Below are 17,822 nucleotides of genomic sequence, written 5' to 3'. Positions count from 1 at the left end.
CAGCATGAACTTCAGTTCAAACAAACTGTCCCTGCATAAGCCATCTTTCTTTCTCCACCCTTTCCTGGCTGCCTACTGTTCTGTGCTTGGCAGCATGAGGATTTCCAAAATGTCTCAAGGATTTTAAATTCTATTTTGCTATTGGTAGCTTTATTTCACAGAGAGCAAACTCTCTGGCTTCTGTTGGCGATCATGGCAACACATTTCAAACCTCATTTTGGTGGTGAGATCCCTGTCAGAAGCATTTTACAACTTCAAGCTATGTGGTTTGTGTGTTCCTTTTTCTTTGTTGTTTGTTTGCATAAAACTCAAACTGTTCTCTAGAAAAGTAGCCCATTTTCATAATCAATAACAATAGCTGTTTCTATACTTTGTAGTCATATGGTCTAAATCATTGTCAGTCATTTCCTCTCCCATCACATCTTCCAAAAAATGTTCCCCAAACCAAACTGGGAAAAAAAAAAAGGAAAGGAAGAAATGAAACCTTGCCACATTTTATTGTATCCATGTCATAAATTCATAAACTACTGAAAGTTAGGGTCAGTGCAAAGATAAGAATCAGACAGTTTACACTAACTAATGCCTTTGTTACTGCTTTTTGAAACAAAGTTTATTTGGTGCATCTATTTCTTCTTTTGACAGCATGTGGACAATAAGAGCGTTTCTTCATCTAGTGAAATAATTGCTTTCCGCAAAGCACTGTTGGATCCAGTGACAGGAAATCTGTTTCAACGTTTTGTGTCACTGAAAGGAGACCTACTGGGGAATGGAGTGCTCTTTTGGCAAGAGGTGCAAAAGTATAAGGTATGGTGGTAAAACGGAGCAAAGGGAAAAGTATTCAATTTGCAAGCAGATGCATCCATTCTTGCATATTAGGAGAATTTTAACAAAAATATTTATGAGCATTCTGTTGTTCATAGTAAAGCCTCTTTCACTGTTTAAACTGGTTTTTTCTTCAATGAAAATCCTCACATCTTAAAGGTAGCTATTTTTGACTCAAATGCATTATCCCTGTATTTCTTTATGCTTCTTCAAACTGTAACATTCTTCAGAGTCTCTAAAGAAACACTGCTAACTCACTAATGCCCAGAGTTTGGTATACATCTGTTGAGCAGTAGAAATATGCAAGCATTAAAATGTTCATTCTGTCTTTATAGCTGCTATCTGAATTTGTAATTTCTCAAAAATGAGAGATAACTTTTAAATTCAATCAAATCTACAGATGTAAAGATGGTATCCACCCCAAAAAACCTATATGTACAATGCAGACCCCAGCTCCCTTGAATTTTGTAGAATCAAATTTGACTTGAGCTAAGCTTGGAACCAAAGTGAAATGTGATGGGAAAGGTCAGCAGGATTACCTCTCTCCCAAATATATGTAGTTTTGTGAAATTGCTGCTATGTGTGTTGAAACCCAATGGAAAACCTCTGGAGTGAAACTTTAAATCAGACTGCAACCTCCTAGGAACACCCTGGATTGAATGCAGGGACGCCACAGATGTTTCATGTGTTCCTCTTTCCTTTTGCCTCTGGGATAGCAAAAGTGCTACCAGAGTGCAGAACCTCTCCTGGGCTCCTGAACATAGCCCATGTGGACAGGGCAGGCAGGGAGCATGAGATTAGCTAACATGGTCAGAAACTGGGCTGTAAGCACAGCTGATGTTGCAGTAGCACTTGGAGAGCCTCCGCAGGCGTGGGGGTGTATTTTCACTGTTTAATTTTATGAATTTGAATTTGGTGTCTGCTTTAGAAGGTGAAGCTCCTCTGTTTCCAGGGGACAGTCTCTCTTCCTCACAAAGGCTCTGATCCCCAGGCAAGGAATCACAGTCTGAAATGCTCTCTGGGGTTGCTGCTGTCTCTCTCATGGTTACAGAGTGACTAGCTTAGATTAAAACTCTGGTATGAAGGCATCTGGTGTTCCACAACATAAATCCTTTTCTAGATATTTGAAGTTTTTTTGAGACTTGTGACTCTTCATTGCTACATTATGGAGGACATGGAAACTTTCTGCAAATTAATGTAGAGTGTAGGTTAAACTCTTTTCTTTGTAGAACTGCTCTCTGAAGAAAGCCTTTATTGTTTCTTGTCCCACCCCTTTTCCTGCATTTATGTTAATTTTATTTGTCTTGTTATCAAGAAAAAGTACAATCTGACCATATTTCTCCATGCATGCAATTTGTCATGGTTGGCAGTTGATGCTCTTTGTAGAAGCAAAGGGCTGGAGTAGTAGGAGTGTTGTGGGTCAGGCTGAACTGCAGGAATATTGCCAAAGGCGTGGGCAGCACTTTGCACAGTGCATATTTGTATTGTCTGAGCCCTATCATGCCATCAGTTTAGACAGAACTCCCTTTAGGAGTCAATGACTGCATCGCTCCCCATAACCCATCAGGCTGGCGGCACATCTTGGGACAATCCAAAACCAAGATTTTTTTTTTAAACAAATATGAAGAAACATAACTCTGTGGATCATTTCCATCTGTTCATCTATGCTTGGTCTCATCTCTCCTCATATCATATGGCTTGTTTGTCTTCCCTCTTACTACAGCTCTCTGCCTTCTATGCTAGATGAGCGAAGAAAGCCGTAATAGATATTCTTAGGATATATTGAATATGTTTTTGCATTGCCTTACTTTCTTTATTATAGTTGTTATCATTCTTTTTTTTTTTGTTTCCAAAACTAAAAGTATTCATAATAAAGCAAGCCAACTCTTTCACATACCACATTTCTGGTTAAAAGCCATGGTTTTAATTTCTTTGCACAGTAAATATATAGCCTTCTATAACAAAACTAAATTCAGATTCTTCATTTAAAGAGCTCTCTTCCTGAAAACTCTAGAGTGATCATTGTGTCTCTTAATATATATGTGATAGTCTCCTTGTGTTATATAAATTTCTTGATATAGATGGACAGAGGGAAAGTTCGTGTTTCAAAGTGTTGGAAGGACACTCTTTGAATTATTTTTCCTTCATGTCAAAGTCTAATGCTGGCATTCTCAGGGTGTCAAAATGCAGTAATAACAGGTTTTACAAGAACAATAGGATCACATTAAAAAGTAGAAAAGCCCAGTGTTCCTCTGACATCTCACTCCTGTAAGTTCAGGTTTGTTTTTTATTCTATAGTGCACAGAGTTATTTCAAACCCCGAGGTTTTGGGAAACTAAAAAATCTTAATGAATGGTGAAAGTAGAAGATTTCAATAAATAGAAGATTCTAGTGGTAGCTGAAATTGTCCCCTCTTGTGACAACATTCCTGGTTAGAATATCTTGTACCCTCTAAATATTTCCCCTCTTTTGCTGGAGCACTTAAAACATTTCTTTATCTCTTAGTTACCATGGATATACAAGTCATAGCAGGCTCATTGTGAAAATCAGTGCATTTCACACTTGTAGATGGGTTTCTCTTTTCAGAAATGTCTCCTATTTGCCAGTAATGTGCTTAAAATCTAAGCTGTTCCATCAGAACATGCAGACAGAGATTATCACCTAAAAGCAATGGTTTCTATGTATCTGCATTTGCAAACCAGAAGCCCCATTCATGTCTTAAGCATGGTTTTGACCATGCACATTTACCAAAATAATTTTGCCCTGCATACTGAAGGAATTTATTGTATAATTATTTTTGTATGACTATTACTCTTTGATCACTGGCCCCCTGTAAAGGTTCTTGCATGCGTCTCTCTCCATTGACTGAAAAGGCTATTTTTCATCTTTCAGGACTTGTGCCATTCTCATTGTGCTGATGCCATAGTTCAGAAAAAGATCACAGCTATTATTGACTGCTTTATTAATTCTGCCATACCCCCAGCTTTGCAGATTGATATCCCACCTGAACAAGCAAAGAAGATTGTGGAGCGCAGGAAAGAACTGGGACCTTACATTTTTAGAGAGGCACAGGTAAGAAGCCGGGCGAATCTCGACCTGTGTAATAGGTCTGGCTAGAGACTGTGTGCCTGATTTTAAGAACAGTTTTCATTGCTTATGTGACAGTTAGGACTCCACACATAAGCCTGGGCTTAAAGGAGAAAACTATAGTCATATATTTCAATGAGACTGGTGGAGATGAAAGAGAGGCTTCGGATATATACTGCTCAGTAAAGAAAATCTCTGACAGCTAGCTGATCCTTGAAAGGTGTTATCCAGGTCTGTGTTACGAATTCTGGCGTTAGAAATTAATTCTGTCTATGTTCTTAATTACTCGTTCTTTACCACTTGGTTAATGTCAGAGAAGTAATTTGTAGTTAGAAAGTTTGTGGGTTTTGTGTTTTATGAAAAATACAGATGTGAGTAAACCATAAAGACAACTTAACTTGCCGAATGCCTTTCCCTTCTTTATACAGAAAGTGTGCATTAAGTGGCTGTAGACAATTTTCTCTCTGATCTTTCTATTAATCAGGTTGAATAGCAATTTTTGAACCTTTACTACAGACTTACTATTTTCTTATCCCTCAGTACTGCCTTATCTTCTAAGTCCAAGAAAAGTAATTGTTCTTCTTTTCCTATAAAATTGCCACCGACACCTTTAGACATCAACTGTGAGTCCATAAAGTGTTCGGATGACAAAAGATGAATGATTTGTCAGAGAAAGGGGTTCATATAGGTCCTAAGAGAAAGAGAAGTCTCATTTCAGCCTGTGTAAAACCCAGTGAACTCCAGAAATGTGGCACAAAACCAAAGGAAGAACTAGGCCAAAATGATGTGACTGGAACCCGACAGTGACTCACATGTCACTTTCAAGCCCGTTGAGCCAGAAGCAGTGAGGTGCTAAGCATGCTTGGCTCCTTTGAAGCCAAGTTTCTCAATGCAAATTAAACATCTAAATAAATTGAAAAATGTGAGCCTTAGTACGTGCAGCAACAGAATTCACTGAGCCCCTCTGTTTGCTTTTCTAAAATTGTTTTTCTTATTCTAGTTCAAAAACGACCCTGTGAGAGATTATATCATTTAAAAATTATCCAAGATTTGCTCATAGATGTGTAATGTGGTTTAAGAGCCTTTCCAGAGGCAAAATGTATTTCCTTTCTCTTAAGGAGGGAGAAAAAGCCCTCTCCCTAATGAACTGAATATTTGAAATACTTGAGCAGAACAGTGGTGCAAAAGCAATTCTACTGGTGTATATTTTATCAAGAATACTTGTAAAAAATGATGGATGTTTTCATTAATGCAAACAATTGTTTAGGGAAATATAAAAAAAGAAAGTGCCTTTTAACTGTGTTTTAGGAAGATTTCTCACCAGTAATAAACACACTGATGAAAAGCATGTGCCGAGCAAAGCTGGGCTGAAATGTCAGGACGGAATACGTGGGAGGAACAAGGCTGCGTGTTCAAAAAAAATAGTTATCTCATTCTGCATTTTATTTTACAGTCAACTGTTTCCTTAATACGGTCAAGATTGACTTTATTTTCTTCCTGCGCAGATGAGTATTTTTGCTCTTCTGTTTAAATTTTGGCCAGAATTTTGTAAGTTCCAAAGCAATACGGACCGTGACAAAATTCTAGTTGCCTTGGAGAAAAAAAAGGAAGGAAAGATGCAAAAGAAGGAAGGGATAACAGCAAAGGTAAGGCTCATAATGTTTCAGGTGACTGCTGATGAACTGAATAACATGAGCAAAGATACATAAATTAAAATGTCCCTTTCTCAGCCTGATCCAAAGCTACCAAATCTTCTTGTTAGATTTCAAGCTTTACATGCAACCCAGTCCTAAGGTGATTAGTTCCCAATTCTGCCAATGCATATACATACGTTTAACTTGAAGCAGATGAGTCAATGGAATACTCCTTTCATTAACCAGAGGAAAAAAATGTATTTTAGTCACCTTTTGTGCCAAGAGAAGAGAAAAAAAAGAAGGCTGAATTAAGAAAAACAAATCTGTGTACAATCCATGTGTACATGGGCTACTGCAGACCTGTTTATTAGAATTTACGTTCTGTATCACAACTGAAATCAAACCAAACCCAAACCAAAACTGATTTCATATCTATTTTCCAGAAGGACTATTTGAAAATCCTGCACATTATTTTAAAAAATATTTATATAGTATATTTTATATGCTTTGCATAATCTTTGCCTTTTCTTGAATATTTCTCAGCTTTGAAAGTGAAATTGTTAGACTGTTCATAGTGAGTTTCCAGGAAGTTCCAGCACATTAACAGAACTGTGACCTCTACAGTGGAATGCTTGTTTGTAAAATTGTTTTTCTTGGATTTTTTGAATTAAAATATAATGGATTTCTTTTTCTATTGATTATAGGCTTTGAAAAAGTTTATTTTTTATTAAATACAATTTTTTGGCGAGCATTGAGGAGAGAACATTCTTTCAAGGGCAGAGAAATTATTGGACTTGCAAACTATAATAAGTAGCATTACAAAGACCTTTACATATTTTAAATATCATGTACATGTGTTGAGATGTTACACATGACAAGAACCACACAGGTATCTGGACAGATAAAGTCATAGGCCCATAAGAACATGTATACACTGTTATCCCCTTTTAGGCACGTGAAGGCTGAGGACCAGTGAAGCGTTACTCAAGGCCACACACCAATGTCAAGGGAAGTCTAAAATCCAAGAACTCATGTTCCTTTCTCCAAAGCTCGTTGTCTCCATATACATATGTCTGCCAAGGCCATTGGCAATGCTTACAGTGCAAGAATGCAATATTTCAAAGTAATGCACTTCTGCGTTTTCACAGACTTATTTTCCATCTGTTTGTTGCCTGTCTGTGAAATTTCTGATAAAGATCAAGGAATAAAGAGAAAATCTTGGGCAGGAGGGCAAAAGCCTAGCTTTTATGGAGAAAAAATAGGAGAAGTGAATTACGCTTCTAAGCAGGGAAAGAGAGTAAGAAATTCTAGAAAGTGTCAGGCAGAGAATGCAGCTCAGTAAACAGTTTGTAGACTATTCTCACAAAAAAGAACCCAGTAAACCAGTTACCTTTTAAAATTTCTTAAAAGAATAGGTGCAACAGAAAAATCTTTCCAATATTTTTAAAATCCTTTTCCCTTTCTGTTACTGTTTAAAGAATTTGCCATTTCCTGTTCTCTTGCCTGAGATTTCTGTCCTCTCGGTGACAACATAACTATTCAAATGATTCAGTGTCCCTGAAGGATACTGATAAGGTTCATCTAATATGAGCAGGTTCACTTGTTGGCTTGTGGAAGGTGATGATTTCTTGGCCATGAAAATAAGGACTATTTTCCTCTGCCCCACCAGGCTCACTGAATGGGAGGAAAGCTCTGGCAAGGGTTAGAAACAGCTTTTCTTATATGTATCTCCTCTCCACCCCACAAATCAGTTGCTATTTTGGGTTTATGCCAAACAGAGCAATCATAGTTGCAGGGGAGGAATTTGCTTTCTTCTTTCTTTACACACGTGTCCCCTGGGCACTGAATCTACCTGCGCTCACCTTAGTTTTAGAACTGAACAGATAAGAGTTGGACTTTTATGTAGTATAGTAGAAAAAATGAGCAGACAAGGAGCTTTTCACCAAGCAGTGATGAATAAGTTGGTATTATTTGACTATCTCAATATTTTTTGTGTGTGCCTATTTGTTATTTAAGGGGCAAATTCTATCAAAGGCGTCCTGGCAATGGACTTGTTCCTTTGTTAGCTGCTAGATGCACATGCCACATACTTTCAAATATATTAGTCACTTTTTGTCTACTGCCTTGATGCCAGTACTAGTAATTGGTTGTATACATCATTGCATTTTATCTCCAAAATAGATTTTGGATTTTTTTGCTTTCAAGTGCAAAAAATAGCTTTAACTTTTTAGCTTTAATTTACACTGTAGATTTGTACTTACTCTTTCCATGACCTTAGCAAAGAAAGCCGTCAACATTATTTTCCTTTTCTCTTAGCAATAAGCTTATATGTTAGTAAGTGGTGTAATGGCATGGGATCTAAATTCGCTATAACATTGCTTAATTTATTATGAGAAGTCATTTTTAAAGACCTTGGTTAATTCACTATTCTCATTGAGAGAGCCAGCACACATAAACTGCAGTGCAGTAGTATTCATGCTGCCTCTGTGTTTGCATTGGCATCCCTTTTCCACCAACTGTGTGTGCCACAGAAGTTACTGAGCCTGTTTCTACAGAAAAGATCAGCATCACACTGCCTGGGCAGTTCTGTACCCAAAAGTCACTCTTACAGTATATAGGTTCATAGGACAGTGGGAATGATGAGGAAGGAAAAGGCACTTTGGGAGCAAAGAAACAAGATAGTGTGATCCTTTTCCAGATCTTTCAGGGACTTAGTAAGTGACTTTGGAACCATTTGATCTCCTTTTTTTTTCTCACTTTCTCACTTGGAACATGGGAGGGTTATATTACTCAGCTCTTGCAGATGTTGTGGGGTTAACTATGTGAGGTAAAATATGACCATCGGTTGATGTTTATAAAGGGTTTTGGGATCATCAGACAGAATGTGCAAAGGCAAAACAAAACAACGTGAAAATGACAAATAGTCAATCACCAGAGCAGTTTGCCAAGGGTTACAATGCCTCGGTCTTCACTGTAGATTGCCTATTTTCCTAACTTGTATACTGTAGTTTGTACACAGCTACCAGACCAAGCTGGAATGAATCACAAATCCTACATTCTACATTTATACTTGAGGCCAAATTAGAGGCTCACAATGTCCTTTCTGTCCTTAAAATATGTTCTGTTGCTGTCTATCTGCCCTGTCACCTAGCTGTATTTTGGAGCAGGTATTGAATCTGAAAGGAAGATGGTCTGCAGGAGTGTAGAGGACAGGAAACTAGAAAAAAGAAATGCTTTAAAAAAGCAGCTGCTATTTTTTATATGCCCAACATGATGAATTATGAAATTGAGCATTACAAAACATTACTGCAAATGACACTATCTCATTTCCAATGACAATTTTTGGTTCCTCAGACTTTGATTTCTACTTTAGCTCTGTAACGATTGTTCACATCTAATTATGAGTTTTTAGTATTGGCAGGGTAAAGAAGCGGGAAAAAAACTCATCAACTTGACTCAACTTAAGTCCTTGACTCAGCCTGAGCCCTTGACTCAGCTTGAGCCCTTGACTCAACTGCCAAGGAGTATTTTGGTAGATGAGCTTGATATGAAGAGAGGATCAGAAACATCTTTAGCACCTGTAGATGGATATGGGAGGAAGGTAAATAAAACAAGTTTCTACAGATGTCATTCAAGAGATAAAATCATCTTGGGAAAAGGGGAAGGGGGAGTTTGATTTTGAATACTGCTGTCACATGGTTCTTCAATAACCGTTCATTCTTCTACAATTAGCTTTCCAGTTGTAAGTTTACCTACCTTACAGGTGATTTTTTTTTGTTGTTGTTTATTCATTTTTTAAGATGTAGGTTCTGAGTAGTATTAACAGGTAAAAGAATGTTAAGGTCCTATCGTGCATGGATTAATAAAGAATCTGTATTTAAAGATAAATTGAATAAAAGGTAGTTCAGTTCTGAAATAAGAAGCTTTTCATTAGTTGTGAAATTCATATCCTGAAAGAACTTGGTTTAGGGTAGAGTCCTGTTCTGGTCGTATGTCAAAAACTGAAGCTGAACTCCTTTAGGAAATCTAGGTATTTGAAAATCTGACAGCAAATACCACTTTAGGACTTCTTCCATAACAACTCTGAGTATGCATCAAATCTGTAGTCTAAGGTACCAGTTATTTTATTGGGAAATGGGAAAACCAGACATGCTACATTGGGCATATCAAGGGATCATATGAATGGCTGAGTTGGCACTGCCAGAACATAATGGGGAACCTGTGCAACCACTTAAGCCCAGATATGTCACGAGAATCAGGAGTAAATCACTGTAAATTTGGCCACTGCTTGTATTCCATAGAGCTCTTCTCATGGCATTATGTTAGTGAAGAGCAGAAATAGAAAAATGCGCTGTTAAATACCCCCAAAATCTGTAACCACTGTGAATTGCATAGATAAGCTTACACTCTTACCTTTGACTGGACCTTTTTGCTTCTGCTCATACCTATTAAAAAAAATTGAGTTGAGCGAGCCAGTATATCCCTGGCATATGCTTAAGCCCTCAAGAAGAGGCAGAACAAACAATAATCTTTTAAAGGGCAGTTTCTTCTGTAAGCCCCTTCCTACCATAGGAAGGTGCTGGAAGTTCTTACTGAATCATGATATGATAAATTGGCTCCAAATTTGTCATGCTATAAGATAAAAACCAGGTCAAATAAAAGTGCAGTTCTCATACTGGGAGAGCAGCCTATTATTTATATGCAATCTGAACTGTGGTTGTTGCCTTTAAAAGCAGTATTTTATCCTTAAAAAAGGAAAGGATGACATCTTCAGTTGATCTGCCTCTAGTGGTAGCAGCATTCTGCTGGAGAGGGGAGGCAGAAGGAGCTGTGAGGCTAATGAGACCAGTGAAAGGACATCCTCTAGAAACAGCTTTTCTTATACGTATCTCCTCTTCACCCCACAAATCAGTTGCTATTTTGGGTTTACATCAAACAGAGCAATCATAGTCCTACGGGAGGACTAAGGGTGTAGCACAGAGATAAAATCAAGTCCTTGATAGCACAAATGATATTTTGGGAGGGGAAAGTTTTTTAAGATGAGAGAGACTTAACACTCAGACCAGGGATGGAGAATAAATATAAACATTGTATCTGTCAAACTTGCTTAAATCATGCTGTTTTGAGATTTACTTATTTACAACAATACTATTTTTCCCATTATTCCAATATTGTAATGAAAAAAATCTTCTTAATATTTGTAATTATCCAGTAGCAGGAATATAACATAAACAAGTTTTTTATCTTACTGTTGAAATGGATCAGAAACTACAGTGATATGACCTGAAGGCTGATGTCTTTTGATGGTCCTTGCAGGCTTCCTGGTCCTATTCCAAGTACATAGAAGCCTTGGAGCAGGAAAGAATATATGTTAAAAGGCAAGAAGATCTGGAGAAACCCTCATTATCATTCTCTGCAGGTTATTAACCAAGCTCTGTAGTTTAGCAGGACAAGCTTATAGCTTAGGTGAAATTCTCACAGTACAAGGACTTTGCTTGCTCTTCTTTTGAGTTGTGTACAGAAACCTCTGCCTCTCTTTTGCTGTCTGTAGGGAAGTTGCTCTCTGTGCTGTTCTCATGAGTGATATATTTTCTAAGAAAGGAAAAGTAAAAGGTGCAGGTTATCAGCACTGTGTTTACTACACAGGTCCTGCTGCAGAGAGGAATAAAGCCATTTCTTAATTCTGCAGTGACATGGCAATCACATATGCATTTCACCTCCCTGGCTTCTTGTGCTTCATCAGCTTACATTCAAGCAGATACTGAAACCTCTTTCTCAAAGTTTGTCAGTATGTTTTTGGAGGATGTGAGAGGCATTGCTTCATCCTTGCTTCAGCTGTGAACATCCTCATAGGTCTTCTGTTTACCTATTAAAAATATCCATTTAGCAGTAGGGCTAGCAATAGCACTATGTAATATTCAGTTCCTTCAATTTCACATAAATTTAATTTTTTTTCCATATGCAGATTCCTTCTCTGTGTCCTCTCTGAAGCCTGAAAGTTCTGTGAAAGCCACCATTCCCACAAAGCGTAAACTGTGAATCTTCCCAAGAAGCAGGAAGTGAGTACGAGACTGCCAACAAGTGTGCTTTAAAATGTGATTTCTTAAAAACTAGTTTTCCTGCTGCCAGTGCTGATGCTAATTAGTAGCAAGTTATCCCACTCCAAATCATGTTTAGCCTCCATATGAAAACAAGCTTATTTTTCACGCCAGCCATGGTTAGCGGATCTAATGTTGACCAGATGGAATTTTTTTGCAAAATGGCAGTCTCTAAAATTAGGTTATCTAAGCTTTCCAGTTAAGATATTTTAAATAGGAACATGAGATGACTGGAGAAATCTCAGACCCTGTGAAGTTACTGTCAAGAACCTGACACAGAACTAGCATAGATCACCTTTGCCAAAGCCAATTAAATATTAGACTGAGAGAAAGAAGTAGGAAAGCAAAAAAATCTGTTAAAGACAGAAAACCAGATTTTGCTTCAAAGCTTGAATTTCTAGAAGGAAGAATCCTCTAGAGGTTTTGTTTTGGTATTTTTAAGCCTATGTTGAAATTAGGTGGACTTAAAAAAATTAATAGAACTTGGAATATTGCTGCCTTCCTTCTCTGCTTCTCCTTCTTCTTCTAATTCTGTACTTAGCACTGCTATTTTAGGCAATTTGGTGTCCTGCCCTCACTAGTCCTCCTAAAATTCCAAGTATCTGAACATAATCTTCCTGTGGCAGCATTTTCTGAAAATTACTTCAGAGAAAACTGCAGCATTCCTTCCTTTCCTCACATTCTCTTTCTGCCCTCTTATCATGTCCTATAGTTGCGGTTAAAGTAATCCAGCCACTGGGGCCTCATGTGCCTTGCAGGTGTGACCGTATTCCACACATGGTGCCTTCTGCTCCACTGTTCTGCTCTCCATGGAGCTGGATCATTGTGGGGAGTCCTGGCGCAGGGCCTCTGCTCCTGCTCTGTGGCTGAGAACCCTCCAGCTGGGCCCAGTCACCACACACCTGCACCCCTTGCTGCAGCCCAGCCCAGCCATCTCTAGACCTCCCTGCTATTCCAGACCTCAGAACTGCATTCCTGCCAGGCATCAGGCTGCAGTACAGGCTATCACAATAAGAAAGTTGAGGTTCTGAGTAATTTGAGAGGTCTCTCCCACCAGCTTCCGTTGCAGCCCACTCTCTAATGCCACTGGAAATTTGCCTGCCACTATCCTATAGTGATCTGGCCACTCTGCTGGTAGGGTGAGATAGCCACACAAAACCATCAGTGCTCTTGATGGGGCATCTTCCCTCCACTTTGTAACAGAGCAGGTCACACCTTGTCTATTTGGGATAAATGGTGAGGCTGGCAGCAGGAGGCTTGTGAGAGAGGCCAGGGCTGCCATGTGCTGGGCACAGCCAGTCCCAGTTGCCTCCAATGGACCCATCACAGTACTTGGCTGATCCCTCAGCCAAGATGGTGGCACCTTGGGGAAACCCATTTCAGAAAGAGCAAAGAAAGCCAGAGAGTGGAGGAAGGAATACAAAGAATGATAAACAACAGGGAGCACCAAGGGCAGAAGAGGACATATAAGAGGAAGAGGTTAATGAGGAAGTTGAGGAGGAGGAGATGCTCTATGGTGGAGCAGATATTCCCTGTGGCCTGTGGAGGACTGATGCTGCAGCAGAGGAAAATAGTGAGAAGGAAGAAGGGGCTTCCCAGTGCCTCACCAAAGGGACAGAGTGCGACCTGTGGTGGTAACAAGGAGGGGAGAAGAGGTGCTTGGAGTGAACTTAAACCTCGGAAACGCAGACGAAAAGTGTTTTCTCTCAGTGTGTAAATGTTCTTACTTTCTTTCCCTCTCTCCCCCACCACCCGAATCAGTAATGATTTATTCTAATTTGCAATAAATTAATTTCCCCAATTTGAGTTTATGCATTTATTGAAGAACTGTTCTGATTATTTCAACTGGCTGAACACAGCAATGACATTTTGTTACCTTTTCAGGCACATTAAAATCTCTCTGAGGAAGGCAATGCAGAGACATTCAATGGAGGTGGCCAGGAGACACAAATGTAATGTGCACGCAAGGTTTGTTCTTACAATTCTAGAGCAAAGATGACAACTTGGAATATTTTTAAGAACCATGGGATCAAGGGTAGAAAATAAACATCTTCCAATGTGTTCCGTATCAACCTGATTGCGACACTGGCTCTTGTGTTAATAATTTAATAATACACCTTGAGGCTCAAGTCACAGTAAGATTCCACTGAAGTATGCATGGCACAAACTACTAGGTAGTCTCCATCTTAAAGATCATATAATCAAACAGAGTTCTTCATTGCCTGATCTAATGAATAAGTAAAACACTGCCTTGAACTGACAGCCCTGAAGCAGTGTGTTTTGGCACGCTGCTCTCACTATGCAATTCACACAACTTCTGTTCATTGAGGATAACTCATGAGGTCTGTGAGTTATTATAAAGACAAACGCTCTTGTTGTTTGCTCCCAGTTCAGTCTGATTCCTGTTTCAAAGTTCACCTTCTGTTTAATTTCTGAGTTTTGATCCACAAGAAAGGCTTAAAATCTATCAGGACACAGATGGGATTGAGAACTTCTATAAAATATCACTCGTCCCAAGGCATTACTCAACAGAAGGTTGCAGGAGCTCATGGCTCTTGTGTAGCTCTCCCAACTTCTAAAAAATTTTTAAAAGACTTGGGGCACAGTGATGTGGGGACTAAGGACCAAGGATTAATTGGGGAATTAAGAAGGGGTGGGGGAAGAATTAACTGCTAGGCAAGAGACAGGATGATACTAGACCTCTCCACATTTTTCAGACCACTTTAAAAACCAGTCCCCAGCCACAAAGCTGTTGGCTCCATTCTTGTCTACATGTGTGTAACGCATGTAAAAGAAAGGCTGATCAGTGAGCTCCAGCAAGCTGAGTTCCCGAGGATTAGCCCTGAGTTAGTGATAGGACTGTCTCCTGCTACTCGTCCCGACCCCTTGGACAAGGAGAATGAGCCATGTAGCCCTGTCTCCTTTGTCAGAAGTACAGGTTCTTCAGTTGGAGCTCTCAGATCATGCTGCTAAGGACCATCCAAGAGTGGTTTCATCCTCAGTGTGGAGGGGCAGCTAAGGACAACTAATAGACTTCTTCACTCTTGACACAAGAGTGAGCAAGAATTGTAAGGGATTTCCATTAGGAGTGGCTTCAGACCGGCTGGCAGGGAAGAAATACACTTTCTTTTATGGATGTAGTTGCCCTGCTCATACATTCTCACAGAAGGAGCAAGGGAGATCATTGGTTCATTTCCTGCTTTCCCTATGGTTCAGAGTTTGCTTCATGCTTGTCTGCACTCCTTCTATGTTTGGGTTACCTGAGAAAGATGTTTTTCGTGGAAGCTACAAGGGAGTAAAACACAAAATACTTTCCCTGGTTTTTATGTTTTCCCAAATTTCACAAATGGAGTAAACTTTAATGTTCAATACATCTGAGGAGGTTGGAATGCAGCATCTTGTAGTGAGCAAAGCACATGTGGTACTGTGTGGCCTACCACTCATTAATGTGAAAGGCAAAGAAGAATCATGAAATGCCACAAATGCAGTGATGTATGTCACCCTAAAAAGCACATGGAAGGCCACCTTCTACTGGTCAGTACAGTGCACGTAACCAAATGCTGGAGCACGGCAGGCAGTTTATGTTTTGCTGTATTCTTGCCTTCATGGAACTTTGAGGCAGTTAAATAACATGTAGAAATTGCTTATCTTATGCTTGTAAGTTCTGACATGATAAACACTTGGATCACTTCAAAAATTAAAAATATTATCCAGGTATTTGTCACAAATGATAAAACTCCTTGTGAATATTCCAGCCTTGCCAAATAATTAACAAAAATTTACCAGCAAATTTACCTCATGCAAAAATTACTGTCCTGGACAGTTATGATCATTAATACCATACATGCCTATGAAACTTAAAAAGAAGTACTTTATGTACTTAATTAGTGAATAGAATTTTTCAAACTGGCCCTATTCACTCAAAGTGCTGCAAACTGAAGTTTACTCTCAATCTAGTTTGCAGTTCTGTCTCTGTGACAGCTGAAATATATAAGGATATATCTGTGTATAAGCACACACACATGCACTTTCTTAGTGCCAGAGGCCATGTCTTCAGTATGCAACTGAGAAGGACCACATGTATTAGTAATGCTAGAACTAAATGTCATATCATTATTTTCATTTTATGTGTCAATTTTAAAGAAATATTGGGCAATTGAACAGGGAATATATTAAGAGACAGGACCCTTAAATTTCTGGGTTACTGGATCTAATCTAATGCAATGGCAGATACTCCAGAACTGCTATTTGGTGATACACCTGAAATGGAATAGTGGTTTAAGTTTCATCCTGAGGGACCAGTTCCAGCAGAGAGCCTGAGAACTGACTAAATATTATTGTTCTGAATGGTGATTCTATATAACTTCATAACACTTGAACTGCTATTATCTTTTTGTCTTTTTCTTGAGATCTGTTCTCTATCTGGTTGCTGATTTACCACCTATGTGAGCTCAGCATTTTTAAAGAGCTAGAAGAGTTTTTCTCAACAACCCTAGCACCTCTCCCTTCAGACAATTAAAATTTATTCCTTGTTTCTTTTAAGTACTTATACTTTGGGACATTCGGAAGTCTCTACAGCAGAACAACAGTTCTCTGTGAAGTTTGCTGTTACAGACAATAGAACCAATTCTCTTTTTCAGAAACTTGCGAACCTAGAAAGCTCTTTTGGATAGATTTATGCTTTAGTGGTGTCAAAATACACAATCCAGTCATACTCATTCAGACTTACTTTTGATGTTTACTCCCTATTAATGGATTATAATAGTAGTAGGACTACTTTGGATTTTTTAAAGACATAATTTAAATTCATAAATATTTACATTAAGATGCTATTACTGTGTATTTCACTTTACTCTCATCAGACCTGACATGTTTATTAAAACTGTTTGTAATTTTTGAGAGTGCAGTCCTGAAATTGCTCATTCAAATACTTTTGATATCAACACAAGCCGTGATTACATCCTTCAGTAGGGGCTTTATACATTTTGCTTTGACTTCTCTTCTGCTGCTGCATGACAAAATATCAGACTATGAGATTAATTCCTGAAACTGCATAGTGCTGCATTATGTTACTAAGGTGCACACTTATATCAGTTTACAAGAGTGGTAGTAGCCATCACCAGGCCATTTAAAGGGGGCAAAATGCTTTTTCATTTGTGTCTGTGCAATGCTGCTCTGCCATTGCCTCTGTACTCTTCATGATCCCCTTTTAATGGCTGTTTCTTAAAGTACTGTTAATGGGGAACTGTCTTAGACCATGGACTGTGGGTTCATTTGTCTCCTCCAAGGTGTGAAAATCTAGTTTTTAGTAATCAGATACTGAGATCAGCAATGGAGAGAGGTGTTTTGCAGATGCAGTTGTAGACCTGATGGAGCAGACCCAGTTTCTCTTACTATACAGTATGAGGTGGCCAAGGCCAGAGTGATTTGTGCCACATCTTCTACATCATTTACATGAGAATGTAAATCACTGTGATTGACTTTGCAAATATGTTTGACTTAGAGAAACCTGGAGAAATGAAATCTACAGATAAAAGCATCAATGAACTGGTTATTTGCATCAATTTGGGACCCTCAGTTTCCTGCTGTTGAGAGCACTGAAAAATGGCAGGTGTTCCTTCATTGCTCCTTCTGTGCCTTTAGCCCTATACAGTGTTACAGGTACATTTTCTATCCTCTACCTACTTCTATGCTTGTGAAATGGCCAGCCCCCAGTCCCAACCAACACCATTCCTCTAGTCAAAAACATTGACTTTAGCATGTGTGTATAAAAAGGACTGAAAAGAGAACAGATGTTTCAAAGTTCTGTCCCAAACTCCGAAAAGAAAATCCTCAAATTATTTATGTTTCTAATGTTAAATACTGGGTCAAAGTGATCACTGTGAAGCTTTATGTGGCCAATGGAGCTGCAGTAATCTGACTTAAATTTGACCTATTTAAACTGTGCCATTACATTCAACTGGTGATTTTCGTTACTGCCTTTTAATAAAAGTCTTTTTAGCAAGCCATTGTGAATCATGTCTGAATACAGCTAAGATGGGGTTAACTGATTTTTTTTTTAAGCTTATGGAACATTGTTGGTTTTAATACATTCAGTAGTTACTGTAAAAATTATAGGGAAAGACAGGTTTGAACAAAAATTTTAGATCTGGATCTGTACTTACAGTTCAAACCCACCTAA

General features: G+C 38.7%; 1 protein-coding gene across 1 annotated transcript in view; it reads left to right on the top strand.

Annotated features, from left to right (window-relative positions):
- Positions 1-13,713, top strand: part of RGS22 (regulator of G protein signaling 22) — a 61,087-nt gene extending 47,374 nt beyond the window's left edge. The window contains exons 21-27 of the mRNA XM_042036397.1: positions 643-804; positions 3,715-3,894; positions 5,415-5,555; positions 8,956-9,144; positions 10,860-10,962; positions 11,509-11,602; positions 13,526-13,713. Of these exons, the coding sequence (XP_041892331.1) occupies positions 643-804; positions 3,715-3,894; positions 5,415-5,555; positions 8,956-9,144; positions 10,860-10,962; positions 11,509-11,582 (849 nt within the window). The 3' untranslated portion in view covers positions 11,583-11,602; positions 13,526-13,713. The remainder of the gene's footprint in view (positions 1-642; positions 805-3,714; positions 3,895-5,414; positions 5,556-8,955; positions 9,145-10,859; positions 10,963-11,508; positions 11,603-13,525) is intronic.
- Positions 13,714-17,822: the final 4,109 nt, after the last annotated feature.

Source organism: Corvus kubaryi, unplaced genomic scaffold (assembly GCF_017639235.1).
Source record: "Corvus kubaryi isolate FWS band 111438036 unplaced genomic scaffold, C.kubaryi_AGA036_p1.0 37385, whole genome shotgun sequence".
Taxonomy (NCBI): Eukaryota; Metazoa; Chordata; class Aves; order Passeriformes; family Corvidae; genus Corvus; species Corvus kubaryi.
Note: the sequence above shows the minus strand (reverse complement) of the source record. Positions and strands in the feature narration are given on the sequence as shown.